This window comes from Marmota monax, unplaced genomic scaffold, assembly GCF_021218885.2.
Source record: "Marmota monax isolate L192 unplaced genomic scaffold, Marmota_monax_Labrador192_F-V1.1 WCK01_AAM20220418_F8-fsc00069, whole genome shotgun sequence".
Classification (NCBI taxonomy): Eukaryota; Metazoa; Chordata; class Mammalia; order Rodentia; family Sciuridae; genus Marmota; species Marmota monax.
In genome coordinates this window covers 6,083,741-6,101,635 of record NW_026695243.1, presented here as the reverse complement: position 1 = coordinate 6,101,635, position 17,895 = coordinate 6,083,741, and the positions used below count along the sequence as shown (strand labels likewise).

General features: G+C 49.6%; 1 protein-coding gene across 4 annotated transcripts in view; it reads right to left on the bottom strand.

The window, feature by feature from the left end:
- Positions 1-204: 204 nt before the first annotated feature.
- The window catches only part of Pax5 (paired box 5), a 193,722-nt gene continuing 176,031 nt past the window's right edge, over positions 205-17,895 (bottom strand). For all 4 annotated transcript variants that reach the window (XM_046457254.2, XM_046457256.2, XM_046457255.2 and 1 more), the window contains 2 exons: positions 14,406-14,492; positions 205-7,252 (listed from right to left, as the gene is read on the bottom strand). In XM_046457254.2, coding sequence (XP_046313210.1) covers positions 7,176-7,252; positions 14,406-14,492 — 164 coding nt within the window. In that variant the 3' untranslated portion in view covers positions 205-7,175. The remainder of the gene's footprint in view (positions 7,253-14,405; positions 14,493-17,895) is intronic.

Genomic DNA, 17,895 nt, shown 5'->3' with positions numbered 1-17,895 from the left:
CAGCTTGCCAAGGGCAGGCCCTACCCCTCTGCCCACTGCACATAGAAGAGTTGAGTGATATGGCACATCATTCTGGACCCATGAATTTGTTTTGACTGGGATTTAATCAGGAGCCATCAAATTCCTCACAATCCCACGTGCTTTGGTTGAAGTTGTCAAAGAGCATCTGCAAATTTTCTAAAAATGAATGAGATAAAATTCTCTTTCTGAACTTAAAAAATTACTTTTATTTTAGGAACCAATAAAATTATGGCAAATATTTACAAATAATTATTTCACATAAAGGTTACATAAAATCAATTCTTCACAAGTAACAGTCACTCATGAAAAGACACACAGATATTGAAACTACGCCAATCTTATTGCATGTTTTTCCAACTAATCTAAAATAAAGGTGTTGCAGTCAACCATTTAACTTAAAATAAAAGCACAAATTCCAGGTTTGACAAGAAAAAAAAAGTTAAAAAATTAAAACAATACCCCACCCCAGTTGCCTCCCAAGTCCCACCCCAACCCCTGCCCTCCTCCCAACAAAAGAAAAATATGTCCAACATCTTTGGCAAATTGGCACTGCTGTAATTACATTCAAATATCATTACACACAAAAGCAACACACGTCACTAAGAAAGAAAAAACCACCAATATTTCAAGTCAGTTATTTTCTACTAGAAAAAAAGAATACAAAACATAACACATTTTAGGAAGCATTTTTTTTTTTCAATCTGTTGGAGAAAGATCATCTCCGACTTTCAAAGGCAATTCAATTTTTTTGTTGGGTTTTTTTTTGTACTTTTTTTTTTTTTAATAAGTAAGCGTCTATGCAGGCATCACAAACTTTGGCGGATACAGTAGATATGTATTTCTTTGATGCTGGAAAGTTGGTCCCTAAGATAAAGTCATCTGTCTCAAAGAATGAAAAGCAAAATCCATGTGTCTTCCTGGCAGAGAGTTCCATTTGCAATGTAATCTGCATTTCTACAAATACTCAAATGTCCAAAGGCCACTAGAGGGTGGAATAACCAGGGCAGCATCTTCCAGCAGGAATCAGGGCCAAACTAGAGTCGGAATTCCATCCTTACCCTATGTGGGAGGCCCAGCAGTTAGGAACAAGAAGTGTGGCCCTGGCAATGCCAGGCCTTCACTGCCTGCTCCCCCATACTGTGCTGGTAACTTGGGGCCAGGGAAAAGGTTTGTCTCTTCCTGAGCCCCAGGACTGGCTGCTGCCAGGTCTGCTCACCTTCTGTGACCAAAGGCAAGGAGAGCAGGCAAGAATTGGCACAAGGAGACTCAGCACTTTTTCTGAGTTTCAAGTACATGTGAGGTCTTGGGGTATGTGCGTGTTTGTGTCCGTGTATGTGCTCTGGTATGCACACCATGGACGGAAGGCCAGATTCCGAGGCTCTGAACTTGGCAGGGTGTTTAAAATAGACTTGGGATTTATTTATTTTCTTTTTAGCTTGATAGCAATTAATTGGCTATTGATTGGTTGGAATGTTCAACTCTCCATTTCCTCAAATACAATAAAATAGTTTCATTAAAATGTATTCATGCTTGAAAATAAGGGAGCCATTAAATGGTTTCCTTTCTGTTCCACTCCAAGGAAAATGCACCGTTTGTAAATCAAAAATCCATCATCCAAAATCACTTGTTCTTAATGGTGCTATTGGAGATGAGAAATGTGGCCATAAGCATGGTAATTTGGTGGACAAGAGTGGCCCAACAGCCATAGCCACAGGGTTGGTGGACCTCAGCAGGTGAGTCTCCAAAATGGCTGAGTCACAGAGGGAGACATAGAACTGCCAATCCCCCCCCCCATTCTGCTGTTTTATCTGCTTCCCTCCCTGGTTCTGCTCAGAGCTGCAAAAAGCTAAAGGGCAGTGCTGGCCCTCTGTCTCTCCTGCCACAGACCAAGTGCCCATCCCGAGCCAACTGCATTTGAGAAACCATTGAGATACTCCTGGTAAAGAGTATAGCTATGTTTTCTTCTTGTGCTGTTCAGGTGTCTAAGATGTGGGCAAAAGAATATATAGACATACACCCAACTTGGGGATGAACTAAACTGGATCCCCTGGACTGAATGTCTCAAATGGCAGTGACATGATACTGAGATCCCCTTCAGTACTCAGGGAGTCCAGTAATGGGCCCTCCCTTGGTGCTGAGGAGCTACCAAAGAATGAAAGGAAAACCAGAATCTGCTGCTTCCAGTGAGCAGCAGTTTCACAGCCTCATCAGGTGCATGTACATAAGGGACTCACTGCCCTCCTCTGCAGCCAACCTCTAGGGACCTGGCTGCCTGAGTTGACAGTGGGGAAGGGCATATCAACACTGTGGCTCCCCCCATGAATATGCAAGAGGGAATCCTGAGGCCCGGGGACAACAGGGGACAAGGGGCTGAAGGGGCCACCAGAGGTGGGGCAGACTGCAGGCTAGGAGTCACGGCCTGACTGTCTAACTTTCCAATCATGTATTTTGTTACCTTTTAAGAAATGCACTTGCCTCAGACCTCTCCAAGGCCAAAAGAACTAAAAGAATATATTCACCAGGAACACCAGTGTGCGTGCCTGGAAACCATCAGAGGAAGGCTCCAGATGGGTGACAAGGCCAGGGCTGCAGAGTCAGCCTCTCCACAGGGCTGCTGTGGAGCTGATCTAGCCCAGAGTCCTGCAGGATCAGCCCTCTCTACCTGGGCCTGGCCTATCCAAGGGCCTGGATTTTTCTCTACATTCTTGGGATGATATATCTGAAACATAGCTCATTTCCAGCTATCTGTAGGGAGTGCTTGCTTTGTTTTTCAGATTTGCTCCCCATGGCTTAGAGCTATCCTCCAGCAGAAATGTTGTCCACAAGGGGGTGGCTAGAGCCAAGGCTGCCAGAGGCAGGGCAATATTCTGGGGTATGACTCCTCATGAAGGTATTTCATCCATCAGTGCTCTGTGGCCACAGTTGGGTTCTTTGTTGTATGCGTGAAAGGCTTCAGCAGCATTTAGCTCTCTTTAAGAGCTAAACCACCACCACTCCCATTCACCTCACCCTGCCTTCAAAGCCAGAGCCAAGGATGTGACCAGAAGGGTGAGTTTGCCTATTTCTGCCACCAACTTGCTAGATGACCTGAAGCACATCTCTCACTTCTCTGGGCTCCCACCTTCTCCAAATGTACGATGAAGGTCAGGGAGGTGAGGAAGAAAGGGGGCATTTGACAAAGATTGGGAGGCAAGTTGAGGGCCAATGGGTCAGATTTGGACCACAGATATATTTTTCTCTTGGTTGACAGTGATTTACAAGTTTCCACACTCCTAGGCATCATGGCCCCACCATGCCATGCTGCCTCTTGCCTTGCCTGGGGAATGGGATGACATTGCCTGCCTGGCTGGGAAAGCAGTTAGTTGAGGGCCCTTGAGATTGCCATCTGTGTTTTGGGAGCCTGTGGGAATCCTAAATCCTAGCTCAGGCACTCCTGCATATCGTCACAGTCTGCTCCAAATCAGAAAGAGCAGAGAAAAGTGAAGTAAGGGGACAGCTTATAATACTGGTACCCTGCACCTTGAGAATGGGATCTGGGCCTGCCAGGCATCATGGTGTATCCTTGGACAAGGTCTGACTACCTCTGAGCTCAAGGTGCAGTAGGGAAGGAGCCTGGATGAAATCTCAGAAGCATTGGTGTGAATTTGAGGAAAGACTACAAGTTTCAGTGTTAATGGGAATCAGTGAGACTGACAAGTCCACTAACCCCAGGGCCTTTCCGGAGGCCAGCCTCCAGGTTCTGTTCTTCCCTCATTGTGGGTCTGGGGGTGTTTCTGGAGGATTGAGAGACAGATGTTTTCGAATCCTATAGTCCCACAACAGGAGCACAACTCTGTAGGGAGAGAATGGGGCCCAGATATCAGAGTTTATTTCATCTCTGTCTTACCTGATGAGCCCCAAATGTCAATCTTCCCATCTGTGAAATGGGCATTAGTCAAGGATTGCAAAGCACCATACAACATCAGATATGAAAGCACTAACCCTAACCAGCACACTTTGGGAAAGGGATGATGAATTTGATATGTTTTCAGATTTCTCTAGGTTGGAGTTAAATGAATGGTATGAAAATGTCCTTTTTCAAAAAGTCAGAGCTGGAACACACAGCTGAAGGCCCATGGAGGAATGCCCCAGGCCTCCTACCGGGATGCTGGTGAAGCCCCAGTCTCAGGATTTCCATTCAGAATTCTCTGGCATCTACTTAATAACTTGTGTCCTTTGAAACTATACTCTCCAAGCTCCCAGGCAGTTCTGCTGGGCAGCCTGGGAGCTCTGAATCCATGAGAGCAGGTGTGTATGTGAACTTCCGTGTGCATCTGTGTGCTCTTGTGCTTCTGCCTGGCAGCCCAGGAATCATGTGGTTGTCTAATTAATACAAATCCATCTGAGGACTATCAAGGCCTCAGGTGAGAGAGGAAAAGCTTGGAGGGAGCCCCTTACAAGGGCAAGATCAGGAATGGGACAGGGGCAGGGGCTGCTGTGGTGCCACGTGGGCTCTGCAGAGGAATGATGGTACGTGTCTTTAGCAGCTAGTTCAGTGGGGGCTGACTTCTTCCTAAAGACTGAAACCACAAGAAAGGACCAGGACCCAAAGATATGGGTGCATATCATTCCAAGAGAGGAGTGGCTAGGGGCAGAAGCCCAAGAGGCCTATGCCAAGGACCCAACACCACTTCCTGTGAGGGAGTAGGAGGGAGAAAGGGAGGAGCCAAGTAACATCCTGCTCCACCCTTACCTGGCAGGTGGAGGTTGGGGCCAGTTTGCCTCAGCTCCTGGAGGGGGCTTTGGCTCCAGCTACCTTCCTTCTCTGCCAAACAGTTTCCACAGGGGTGGGTACACCTGCTGTGACTCTCTGGTCTCCACCTCTGGCCAGGTACTGGGTTTCCTTGGTAGTTCTAACAGCCCCAGACACCAGTCTAGAGCAGAAACCTCTCTTGCCATCCTCACTGTCAACTCCTCTCCCAGGAATATGAGATGACAGAAGGGGGTAACAGATCACCATGTGTTAGGGGTCCAGGGTCCAAGTCCCAGCCTATTTCCACCAGTCACTGCTAGGGAATCCACTTTACTGAGTCTGGGTCTCTTGTATTCTACAAGCCTGTTGGAGTATGGGGGAACGAAACACTTGGGGATGGCCAGAGGAAGTCTTCTCTAACTCTCTGCATGGTCCTGGGTTTCCCCAAGCTGGGCTTCAGTTTCCCCTAGGGTAGCCAGACTAGGTCTTTTTCAGGGCCCTTATAATTCCCACCCCTCAGAGTGTTCTTGTTTCCCATTGGATCCAAACATTAGCAGGACTCAGGTATCCATCCCCATATGCTTGCTCAAAAATGGAGGACATGCCCCCAGATGACCCTGTCACAGCCCCAGCTCCCCAGGAGGGAGGATGAGAAGAAGAAAGCAATCAGGCGACCCTGCTGTAACAAGTTAGCCAAGGCTCAGGAAGGAAAAGGCAGCTGGGGCCAGAGGACTCACGGTAAAGCAGAGGTGTAGCCAGGATAAGACCTGCTAGGCCTGATGATCCCAAGTCCAGGCTCTTTCTACCCCAGCTCTCTGCTAACCTGGTGACATATAGACATGAGAGACTGTCATATAAGATGACTAAGCCTGCCATCATGGCTATAATTCAGCCTGGTTTTAGATGGAGGCTCTACCTGGCCATTCTGAGTTGGCAAGAGAGACTGTACAAGGAATTGAGGTTCCAGGTGAAGAGATGGTGGCACCTGGCACCCTCATCTCAAAACCACTCCCAAGTCACACACAAGTTCATCACTGCTTGTTCTGTCCCTCACCCAGGAGGCCTTTCTCTGTCTCCCAAGTTTTCCCAGCTGACTTCCTCTTACCAGCCTGGCCCACAGTAAGTTCCTCAAGCTCCCTCTCTGAGCTCTCATGGCCTTGGCCACAGCTCTGACCATCCCAGCCCTTATATCAACAGGTAGGCCTATACTTTATGAAGTTAGGTATCTGTTGCCAACCCCATGCCTTTGGGCCCAGCTATATGCTCAGCTCCATGAGGATGGGGAGGTGCTACCCAGAGAGGAGGATCAGAAGTTCTGGCTGACTGCTGTAGATTCTGTGGTCCATGGTGCTGGGAAAGTCCTTGTTGCTAACTGTTGTCTGTCACTGGCAGGCTTGCCCAGAATCCACTTGCTAGGTTCCTGGAGGATGGGTGGGTAAAGTGGCCACAGCAGGTGTCCCAAGTGATTCAAGCCTGGGTGTGCCTCAGAAAACATTCCAATTCCACTCAGCAGTTCCAGTGTCTGAGGGGTCAGGAAAGCCTCAGGCCCCTCCCTGGGGTCTCCAGACCCACCCAGCCCTGACATTCAAAGTCCATGACATGATCAATACTCAGATGAACTCTTACTTTAGAACAACAGCTGAAGGCTCTCTCAGTCAGTTCTCTTGGAGTCCTTAGATCTGGAAAAGAGTTGCTCATACTGCAGTGGCCCCAGGGAAATGGAGGCGGGAAACCAGGACATCTCCCCAAAGTGTATTCCTCTTGGGAGACTTCAGGTAGGAGCTTGCAGCCCAACCAGCCCAGTAAGACTCCTAGTCAAGACACTAGAGAAGTAGGAATGAGCAGGGGACTGGAGCCCTGTGGTGGACATTCTCAGTCCTAAGGACAGCTTCAAGCCCACCTGATAGGAGCACTCAAGGCAGAGGGGATACTCTGCAGAGTCAGATTAAAGATGTCCTGTGACACTGTGAGCTCATCATGGGATGGGAAGTCTGCTCATGTGGACCTTTAGGTCCACAGAAAAGCAAAAAGGTGTGTATACACGGGTGCTATTGAAGCAACAAGCTATCTTCCCTTCCCAGACCTATGGTGGATAAGATTCACAGAGGTCAGACAGCTGGGGGACTGGCAGGTTGGGCTGGGCTGCAGTTGTCTGGCAAACAGTCTATTGGTTGTCAGAGATCTGGTCACCACTGGGAGAAGCTCACTGATTGACACTTGAAACAGACAAAGGTTCAGAAGTCCAACAGGCCTACCATAGAACTTGGCAGGAAAAGGGGAGGGAAGGAGTTTCAGATGAGTAGGGGTTGGTTGGGGGATGGTCTTGTTGGGGCCCCTCTGGTTGTCTTGGTAGGGAGGCTGGGAGGCTCGCTCTCTCAATGATATGTGTCATAAGTGCTTGGCGCCTGCCTGGCTCCGAGGGTCAGTGACGGTCATAGGCAGTGGCAGCGGCAGGCGGAGCGGCTCCTCGGGCAGCAGCACTGTAATAGTAGGGGGAGCCTGGAAGAGATGAGAGAGAGCACTGAAGTTGGACCTGGGGTCCCCTGTTTATAGTCTGCCCATCTCTCTCCCTTCTGTCCCCTCACCCAGCTGAAGTCACTGTCCCCTCTCACCAAGATCTTCATCTTGATCTGTTTCCTGAAAAGCAAGTCTGATGAGGGCAATAACTACACCCAAGATCTCAAGGCTCCTTGCCACCAAGGGCTGGGCTCAGCCAACAGGGGCCCTGGGCTCTAAACCTGGGCCTCAATTGCCTGCTGTAGTAACTGATATGCTACTGGAACAGTCTTGCCCGTTTGTTTTACCACTATCTATGGTGGCTTTCCTGCTACTGTGGAAGAACTGAGTAGTTGCAACGGAGACTGTGGCCCACAAAGCTGACAATATGTATTATCTGTTTCATTGTAGAAAAAGTTTGCTGGCCCCTGATCTAGAAAAGCATTCAGGCTTTATCCAATGCTTTGTGGTCTAACTCTTGCCAGCTTCTCTGGACTTAACCTCCCACAAGGACTGCCCCTGCCACTCACATTCACATACCACACTCCAGCAGAAAAGAACTGTCTGCAGTGGTCTCAAGTATACCATAATGTGAATGGCAACTGTAGCTGGCTGAGCATTTCCTCCGTTCTTTGCATGTATTATCTCATTTAAATCCAGGGGCAGGTAGTTAACCCACTGATCAGACTCAGGCCTCTGTTCCTTTTCCCATGGTGGCCTCCTGCTTGGAATACCCAGCCTGTGCCCTTTCCTGTCTGTCTAACTTCTATGCCTCCTTCAAATCCCAGTATCCCACTCTCTCTTCTGGGAAGCCCCCTGCCCTGCACTAACACTCCCCAAAAGCCTGGGCCACACACTACAACTACTTTTTTCTGTACTTCCCCCATTCCAGGGTGGAGAGTTCTGTAAAGGCCGGAGCTGGGTTCTGATCTTTTTGGCGTCTGTCCCCAGTTCCCAGCCTGGAGCCTGGCCAGTTTAGCTGGGGTTTTGGTATAAATGAACAGTAGCACTGAGTGAGCAAACAGTAGTGAAGAACCCCCTCAGCTTCCTTGCCATCCATTCATCCATTCAGGAACTCACTAACTTATTTACTGCTCCTTTCCTGACCCTGTTGGGTGCAGGGCTGCGGAAAAAATGTTAATCATCAGCCTGACCCAGTCTGATGTTGAGTCAGGAAGAGGATTTGAGCTCTAAGAAAAAAGCTCTAGGGAAACACAACCTGTTCTGGCAAGTCAGCCTCCTGGAGGAAGTGGAGTTGGGCTGGGCTTGGAAGACAGAGTGACTGGGAATGTGTGTATGTAAAAGTGCAGGTGCAGGCCCTTCCTGTGACATCAGGACAGAGCCATGGGGGCCTTCACATCATGCTAGGTTCTTCCCACTGCCTCTGGTCTGCTTTCTTCAGTTCTGCAGTCTGTGTATGGCTTCCATAAGATCTGCTCTGATCTAAAACTCCTCCCCAGGGGTGAGAGGAGCTGGGGGAATAGGGCATCAGCTGGTCTCATAACCACAAAGTTAGAGCAACTAGGCCAGTCTCCTCTTTTTATAGGTGAGGAAATTGACAGTCACTAAACAAAATCACATGCCCAAAGCCACAGAGCCTCATAAGTGCCAGTTCCTGGCCTGGGATTCAGTCTGTCTTCCCCTATCTCGGGATTCTTTACATAATTCAATAACCCTAATCCTAACCCTACCTTTATTTTAAATATTTTTATGTGGTGCAGAGGACCGAACCCAGTGCCTCACATGTGCTAGGCAAGCACTTTACCACTGAGCCACAACCCCAGCCCTAGCAAGCCTCTTAATTTCCCAGATGAGACAACTCTTATTTATTCTGAAACTCACCCACTCCAATCCAAACCAATCTGGTGATTCTCCTAGATACCATAACTGGGGGCTGAGATCTGGGGTTTGCCAGTGAGGCTCTCTACCGTATCTTGGCTGTAAAACCTTGAACATGTGACTTTGTTCTTCATCTGTAATAGGGGGTCACAGTGGGGCTATTGTGACCATAAAATAAGGATATGAGAGTACTGTGGATTGTCACTTTTCTAAGCCCTTCATGTCTATTAACTTTTTTTTTTTTTTTTTTTGGTACCAGGGATTGAACTTGGGCGCTTAACCACTGAGCTACATCCCCAGCCCTTTTTATATTTTATTTAGAGACAGACAGGGTCGCACTAAATTGTTTAGGGCCTACTAAATTGCTGAGGCTGGCTTTGAACTCGTGATGCTCCTGCCTCAGCCTTCTGAGCTCCTGGGATTACAGGTGTGCCACTGTGCCCGGCCATGTCTGTTAACTCTTAATTTCCACAGCAATCCTATCAAGTAAGAACTATTATCATACTCATTTTATAGATGAGAAAAAGAAGGTTCAGAGAGATTTTAAGAAAGTCATAGAGCTAGTATGTAACCAAAGGAGGTGGCTTGAGAGAGCAGTTTAGCATGCATCGCCTCCACTCTAAACTCAGCTCCCCCTAGCAGATACACTTTTCTCTCCTCCTGCCATTCAAGGAGGCAGCATGGCCTTTAGGGGCAGGACAACAGTGGAAACAGCCTGGGAGGCATGCACACCAATCCCATGCCTAAGAATTCCCAGAGACATATTTCTCTTGCCTGCCCAGCCACCTGGAGACCTGACTCAGATACCTATCTGCCTTCCTCTGCTCCTCCTTCTGTGGGATAGAGACAGCGTCAGGACAGCCTCTTACAGAGTAGCTGCAGTGCCAGCCCTGCATCTCTGCTTGAGGACAAGCCTAGGGGACAGGGGTATGTGTGTGAACAGAGTCTCCCCTGTAGGCCTGGCATGGTACAAGGGCAGAAAAACCACAGAGGGGCTAGGGTTGTGGCTCAGTGGTGGAGCGCTTGCCTAGCATGTGTGAGGCACTGGGTTCGATTCTCAGCACCACATATAAATAAATAAATGCACATCAACAACTAATAATGTATCAAAAGAAACAACAACAGCAACATAGAGGCTGCCTCACGAAGGGGGTGGCAAGGGATAGGAAGTGGATGATAAGGTTCCCAGCAGATTCCTGGCCTGTATTCCAGCTCCCCAGCCAGCCACCTCTGGCCCCCTGCACTGGCTCACCCGCTCCCAGAGCCCAGTATTGGCCAGACTAACTGTCTAGAGCACCTTGTATGAGAGTTTGCATTTACGGTGAAAAATGAAAACATCACCTCACAAAGCGCTCTGTCTTCCTGGTGCCCATTAGACCTCCATCTAGAATAAACTTGTCCTTTCTTCTGTCATTTTTCCTCTCTAATTCACATTATCATCAATTTACTTCCTGACACAGTCATTCCGGGCTGGCTCCCTCTCTAATCCCTTTACAGCAGCCAAGGCACTCCTATTCTAATCCTAATTGACCGCAGCCGCCCTTTCTCTCCGCCAGCCCTGGCTGCCCCCTGGTCCTTATCAGCCTGGGGGGACCCACAGGATGGGATGCTGAGTCACAGCTTCCCCCACTGGGCATGCACACAGGGAGGAAAGTTCTCTTAAGAAGGTGGTGCAATGTGTCTTCTGCCTTCATTTGATGGCGTTGAAGGTCCTCACTCAGTGAAGAGGCCTCACTCAACCAGGCTAGCCAAAGTGTAGGCAGCATGTGCCAGGTTCTGAGAGCAAATGGTGGATGGTTGTGAGCATACTTGTGTGTGCCCGCACACGCATGCATGCAGGGGCTCACCTATGCCCACAACTCCTGTTGATTCTGCAGGAGCACCATGGACCACAGGACAGGTTTCCATACCCTTGGCCCCTGGCACATCCCCCACCCTCCTGTCAAAGAAGCCATCAGTCTAGCTTCAGGGCACATGCCAGAAGAGCATCATGTTCAGTGCCTTCCTGAAAAGGTCACCACGGTGACTCTCCTCATTTTACACCTAAGCCAACCAACTCCCAGACTGGTTGATGGCCTGACTCAGGTCAATCCTGGGGCCATGTTTATGCCTGGAGCTGCCCCACAAGCTTTGAACTCCTCCTGTGTTTGCAGTTTCCTTTGCAGAAGACCTGCCTCATTGAGTGCATCCTCCCAGCTTCCCTTGCTGCCTGGGCACAGCATTGCAAACTGGAAAGAGGCCTTTCCAGGCTGTGCGTTATGTGGGCTCTGCCCATGAGCTTCTTGAATGTGACTTTTAATGGAAAGGGAGCAACTTGAGGAAGTGGACTAGAAACTCCATTGGTTGGGAGTGGATGGCAAAGAGCCCCAGCTTTGGGTGCGAGCAGGGCAGAGCTTGTGATGCTTAAGATGGGGCACCCTGAGAAAGCTGCAGCAGAGAGCAAGTGGCTATGGGGGTACCAACCAGCAGCATGGGAATGTTTGCAATAGAAAAGCCCTGGTAGGGTGGCTGGGTGTGTTCCTGGTTGTGAGTCCCATGCCTACCCCCCATGATTCTTGAAGCCCCTAATGTTCCTTAATCTGTTTTTTCCCCTTAAACCAGAATTTGTAACACAAGTCTGACAGATACAGATACTAAAATAGACCATTCCCCTCATCACATACAATCTTTGAGTGCTGAAAACTCTCAGGCCTGTTTCTACATAGGAATGAGGTCTATTTCCAAGCTGTAATATTCTGACTGAATTAGGGACAATCGGAAAACTGCATCATATATTGCCTCTGAATACAGGCTCTGGAGTCAGTGGAGTCCTCATTCTGCCACTTGCATGCTGTGACCTCATGTGAATTAACTCTTCTGAGCCTCACTCTCCTCATCTGATATGTTTTCCATAGCATTGTTGAAAGAACCAAATGAGATAACCCAAATGACGGGTTTTGCCCAGTGCTGGATACAATTAGCAAGTTCTCATTTAGATGAATGGAGGGTTTTTTAAAAATATTTTTGTAGTTGTAGATGGATATAATACCTTCATTTTATTTATTTTTTTGTGGTACTGAGGATTGAAGCCAGTGCCTCATACATGATAGGCAAATGCTCTGCCACTGAGCTACAAGCCCAGCGCAATAAATGGGGTTTTGATTCCTCTTCCTCTTCCTCGCGCTATCTCCAGCCCCCCGAACGGCCCTGAGCACCTCCCAGCACAGACACGCCTGCCAAAAGCTCCCTCATTCCCCCAGTGAACTCTCTGGGACAGAGCCTTCATCTTCCCCAAATCAGGGACTAACAACTAGGGCTGTGACCTCGATTTCTCCCCAGTTTGAACAGCAAAAGCCTCAGAAATGGTGCAGCCACCCGCTTTGGTTCCTTGGACACCTAGCCAGCAGCCCATGTAGTCAGTTGCCAGCTTCTCAGCCTGGCATTCAAGGTCCCCCATTTGTGCACACTCCACAGACCACCCCACCTGCAACCCCATCCTTTTGTCACACCTGCCTCAGCAGTTTTGTCCTCACTTCTCTACCTCTTGAATTTCCAGGCAAAAAAATAAAGTCCACTGCCAACCTACAGGATGCAAAATCAGAAAAAGGTGCCCCTTCTGGGCAGGACTTTGTGTCCTATGTGGGTTGGATCTCAGCCTCCATGTGTCCCCATAGGCAGTCAAAAATGGAAGCCCTGGGTCAATGTGACCTCCTTGGAGTCAAAGCCTCATCAGAAGGAGCCACTGCTCCATACTGTTGCCCAGGCCTCCTTTGAGCCATTCCCTGTTGTCTCTTAGAACTGGGACCAGGGCTCTGTCTGAGGGAGATTTCTAGGGAGGGACTTCTTGGCACAGGACTCACCCACTTGCCTCCACCCTTGCTAGAAGACACTGGGTCAGGGAGACCAGAGCTGGCCCATACCTTCTGGTCCTTGAGATGGACAACTGGTCAGCCCAGAGAAAACCATCAGGTAAGTGAGACCCTTGTTCAATACTTAGAAATGATTTTGACCAAATCAAAAAAGAAGTCTGAGATCAATCTGCAGATTCAGGTCCTCAGGGAAACTATAGTTAGTAAGAAGCTCACAGGCTTCTCTGAGATTGGGATTCTCCCCTGCACAGAGACCCGCAGCACTAATTGGCAATGTGCCTCATTTCATCCACAGTTATGCATGACATGCCAAAATGCTTTGGGCAGCCCAAGGCCCCAAGGACATGGAATGCTGGTAGCAAGAGCGAGGTAGTGTCTGTGCTGTCTGTCTGTCCTAATCACTAAACCAGGTTTGGGAGGGGATCAAGGCTAAGACTTCAGGACTTCCTTCACAGACCTATGCTTTATCAACTTGAGTTTGAAGACCTCAGGTTATTGCTTTTCTGATGAAGTCTATGTTTCTCAGTCCTGAAATAATTAAGGATCCAGGGAATTAACAGGCTCTCACTTAAAAAGGCCTTGTTAAGCTGGACAGACAGACCAGAGTGGTCTCAGAGGGCCCATGTCTGACCTTTTGCTCCTTCAAGTGGAAAATTCTCAGCTGACCTTGGGGAGGGATCAGTGTTGCTGCCTGCAGGCTCCAACCACAGGTGGAAAGTGACATCTATAACCCAGGGTCTCCGCTTTAGAGTTCCTCAAGTTCCAGTTGGCACTCACCAGCTGGTTTTATGTAAGTTTATGTCAGCAAAACAAAAGACTCTTAGACTTTTGAGGGCTGAGTTAGTCCTGCTTGATCTTAGAGGAACCCTAAAACATTGATGATGTTCACAATCAGACTGGCACCAGTCTTGGACAATCTGCCAATTTGAAGTTTGGGCAGGAGTTGAGTACTAGCTGAGCTCTGCCTGGCAGGCCTTCAGCCATAAAGCAGCAAGCTTCCAAAGGAACTGGCACTGCTGCCATTCATGGCAGACATCACCAATCCATCAGTGGGCCTTAGCAAGACAGTTTTCCAGGAAGCCACCACTGATCTATCCAACTTTATATCTTTACTACCTCTTATTTAGAGAGTTCTCACCATATTTTAATGGCTCTTAAGAAATACAAGTTCCTCATGGGCAGGGAATTTTCCTACCTTCTTTCTCCCTCAGTGTTTTTTTATTCTCTTCACCTTCTATGACATTTTCCCCCAACCCCCCAAGAATCCTGGGGAGGAATGGGAGCATGAGAAGAGTGGCGTTACTGCCCTAAGGGCCTCATGCAACCCCTGTATTCCATTGTGTGGGGCAAGCTACCCACCCTACCTTGGTGACTAAAGCTCAAGATGTCGAGGGACCCTGGCCCAATGAGAAGGTTCAGATGCAGCAGCCCATGGCCCAGGGCCCTGGCAGACCTCTGCCAGTACTCACCAAGCAGCCCCGGGTTGGGGAACCTCCAGGAGTCGTTGTACGAGGAATACTGAGGATGGCTATAGGGACTCCCGGAAAACTCACTCCCTGTAGGTGGAGGAGAGAGAAACAGGAACTAAATATCAAATCAAGTTTGGAAAAAGCCCTGAGTCCCAGCCAGCCTGAGTGCTGGTGCCATTTGCCTTCGATATAAGCTTCAGGTACGTTTTATAACCAATAAAGGCAGGTTGGGGCCACATCCTTATTAAGTGAGCAGCCAACCTTGTCACTGTTTATTTCCCTCTAAAGCCCTTTGTATCCTGGGAGTGAAAAGCATTCTTATGTTGGCACCATGGAGCCACCAAGTTCCAGGTGTTCTAGGGGTCATTGGCCCATTTTATAAGTCTGAGGGACTCACAAAATGGCCTTGATACACCTGCCCAAGCACAAAGCCCTAGATCACCATGCTCTCAGTCCTGGCTGAGGCCACTCCAGAACCTGGAGTGCTTCAGCTTCACGGCCCATAACCTCAATTCCAGTCTGGCCTGTGAGTGCTGGGGTGGCTGCCTGTAGAGCCTCCTGTAGTCAGGGATGAGACATAAACCCAGACCCTCTCATTGTAGATGCAGATGGAGTCTTCTAGGCACTCTGGGGCAGCTGTCAGTGGCTCTTGGTATGCTCAGGCAGGTACTATGAGGTGTGCCAGGATGGGAGGTAGCATGGGATACCCCGAGGATTGGCCCACCAGCTTAAAGAACAGTGTACTGCATCTGGCTCTTTCCTGGGTACACAACAGCCCCAGGAGGGTATCCTACCAGCAGCCAGGTCAGAGGCAGGAGCCTGAATCCTGTCCTCCACACCCTTGCTGTCTTGCTGTCGCAACCACCATGGCCTGCCTGTCTCACTCTGTGGCCAGGGTCCCCAGGGGTCAGGCTTGGGCCCTGACCCTTCATTGGGTGCCCCTGTGCCTGGCAGAGGGTGTGTCCAGTAAAGGCCCTGGGGCAGGGCATGGAAAGTCAGTTGTTGAGTGGTTTTCTTCAGCTACTGGGTGCAGAGCACAGGGTTCTCCTCTGTTGGAGATGACAGGCTTTACACAGCTCCATGAGCATGACTCCACAACACCCCCATAGATATCTATAGAGGCCAAAGGGCAAGAGTCTCCAGAAGGGGCCAACCAGAACTCAGAACCAAGAGCAATGCTCTCTCCTGTGGCCTAAGCCCAAATGTGTGGCCCATGGGGCTTGGCCAGGTAGGGGCCCAACAGTGAGGCTAAGCCGAGGGGCCAGCCCTCCCTGCTACTGGGACCAGTCAGCCTCTTCCCACCTCCAAGGCACACAGGCAGAGTGCGTGCATACACACACACACACACACACACAGACACACACACACACGTGCGCTCCTCCTCAGGCCTCTCTGGGGGCCACTCCCAGCCTGACAGGCTGAGCCTTCCAATTCTCTGTTTTTTATGCCTCAGTGGTCAGGGTGTCAGGTTCTGGCATACGGAGGGAGAGCATGGTGACAGTGCTGGGCCGCAGCAGCCCAGCCTCAGCATATCCATCACACCACAGAGCCGCCTCCTCCTCCTCCTCAGGGGCAGGGTGGGGGGAGCAGAGACATAGAGAAGGGACACCGCTCTCCCCTCTGGCTCTGGGTGCCTGTGGAGCTGCTCTTTCAGAGGCACTTCCTGACAGCACCATGCCTGGACCTGGGGCATCAGGCTACCGTGGCAAAGGCCATCTATATTTAGCAACATCTTTCCTACTGCCAGGCCCAGTCCGCTGCTGCTTCTTCCAGGAAGCCTCCCTGATCTCCAGCCCCCAAAAGTGCAAGTCTCAGGTCCACTGGGGTGGGCGGGGACTGTGTTCATTTTGTACATGTTGTCCATCCCCAAATTGGCACTGGCTCCTAGAGGCCTACAGGGGGCCACAAAAACAGCTCCCGACTCCTCTAGAGGATGCATCTAACTCAGGATCACTACCCTCCACCCCATCCCCACTTGCCTGGCCTTATAGTATTAGTGACAAGGCTCTGGGATACCTCTTCCCCTGGAAGTCCCTCTCCTGCTTCTCCCTAGGCAGACCTAGTTTGCTGTATCAGCCCCAAGCACCAGATTTTCCCTGCCCTGGATGAACATCCTGGGGCATGGGTGTCTGGCCTCTGTGACTCCTCTATCTGTATGCCAGCCCCCACAGACAGAGGGTACTCAATGGACCTCTCGTAGCTTCCTGGCTTCTTCTGTTATAGATGTCACCATGGTTCCCTCCTCTACTCCTTCTAGTTTTCTTTCAGGCAAGACCCTACTATGAGGCCTTCCCTGACCACCCCATTCCTCTCTCTTGCTCTATTTTTCTCTATACAGAGCATCCCACTCCAATCTGTCCTGTTTATCATGCTTACCTTGTTAATTACCTGCCCCTTCCACTAGGCTATAGGCTCCTTGGGGAGCAGAGAGACTTGTCCATGTCTCTATCCCACCCGTCAGCACAAGGCCTGGCATCAAGCAGGCATGGAAAACTATTTGTTGAATGAATGCATGGATAAAAAATGGGAGCTTCTAGGTCAACCAGAGATATACTACCAGAGCAGACTTCTCTAACTCAGGTGATGGCTAGTATTACTTCCATTATTTGTCCCCATAGTCAGGGGTATATCCTGCTGTGTGCCAGAATTCAAACCAATTTCTCTGACTTCATTGCCTACCATACCATCCTGCCCCTCAATGGAGCAAATGAACCTACTGCCCCCGCCATGGTGTGCTAAGAGTTGTGATATGATAGGCAACCTCAGCCTGGGGCCCCTGCTCTATGAGATGTCCTAGAAGACTGGTGCACTCTAGATAAGGGGAGCTTGACCATCTCCAGGGCATGAGGCTTACCCAGGGGCTGGTCCAACCTCCTATTGAGGACCTGATATGTATGGTGCCAGAGTATCTGAAGTGCTAGATAGGAAGCTGGCTAAGTATAGGGAGCCCTCACCCCATGAGATATGGGGAGGCCAGGTCTTCAATCACCAAGGAAGCTATCTACATTACTATTCTATCCAAGCCACAAAGCTTACTGGGAAGCAGTAGATCACAGGAGGTTCAAACCCACAAGCTACCACTGGATCCCATGGGCCTCAGTCAGTTTGGCACAGAAGCTGGAAACAAGGGTCCTGGAGCCAGTGTGGATTCAAATCCTGGGTCTGTCTCTTCCCAGCTTTGTGACCCCCAACAGGCCACTCAATCTTCCTGTGCTACAATTTCCTCCTCTATTAAATAGGGCAATTGAAATCTTGTTGTAAAGACCATGTGGTTTTTGTAGAGGCCACATGAACAGAGTACCTGGCACACAGTGAAGGCTCAGCAAATGCCACCCCACGATGACAATGACCCTGTATCAGTCCCCAAGACCTCCTTGCATCCAGAATCTCATGTAATGCTCTTGACTATTCTGTGAAGCTCACAAGATGGGTACAACTGACTGCACTTCATATGTGAGAAAATGGAGCCTTCAGAGGGTGGGGAGACTTG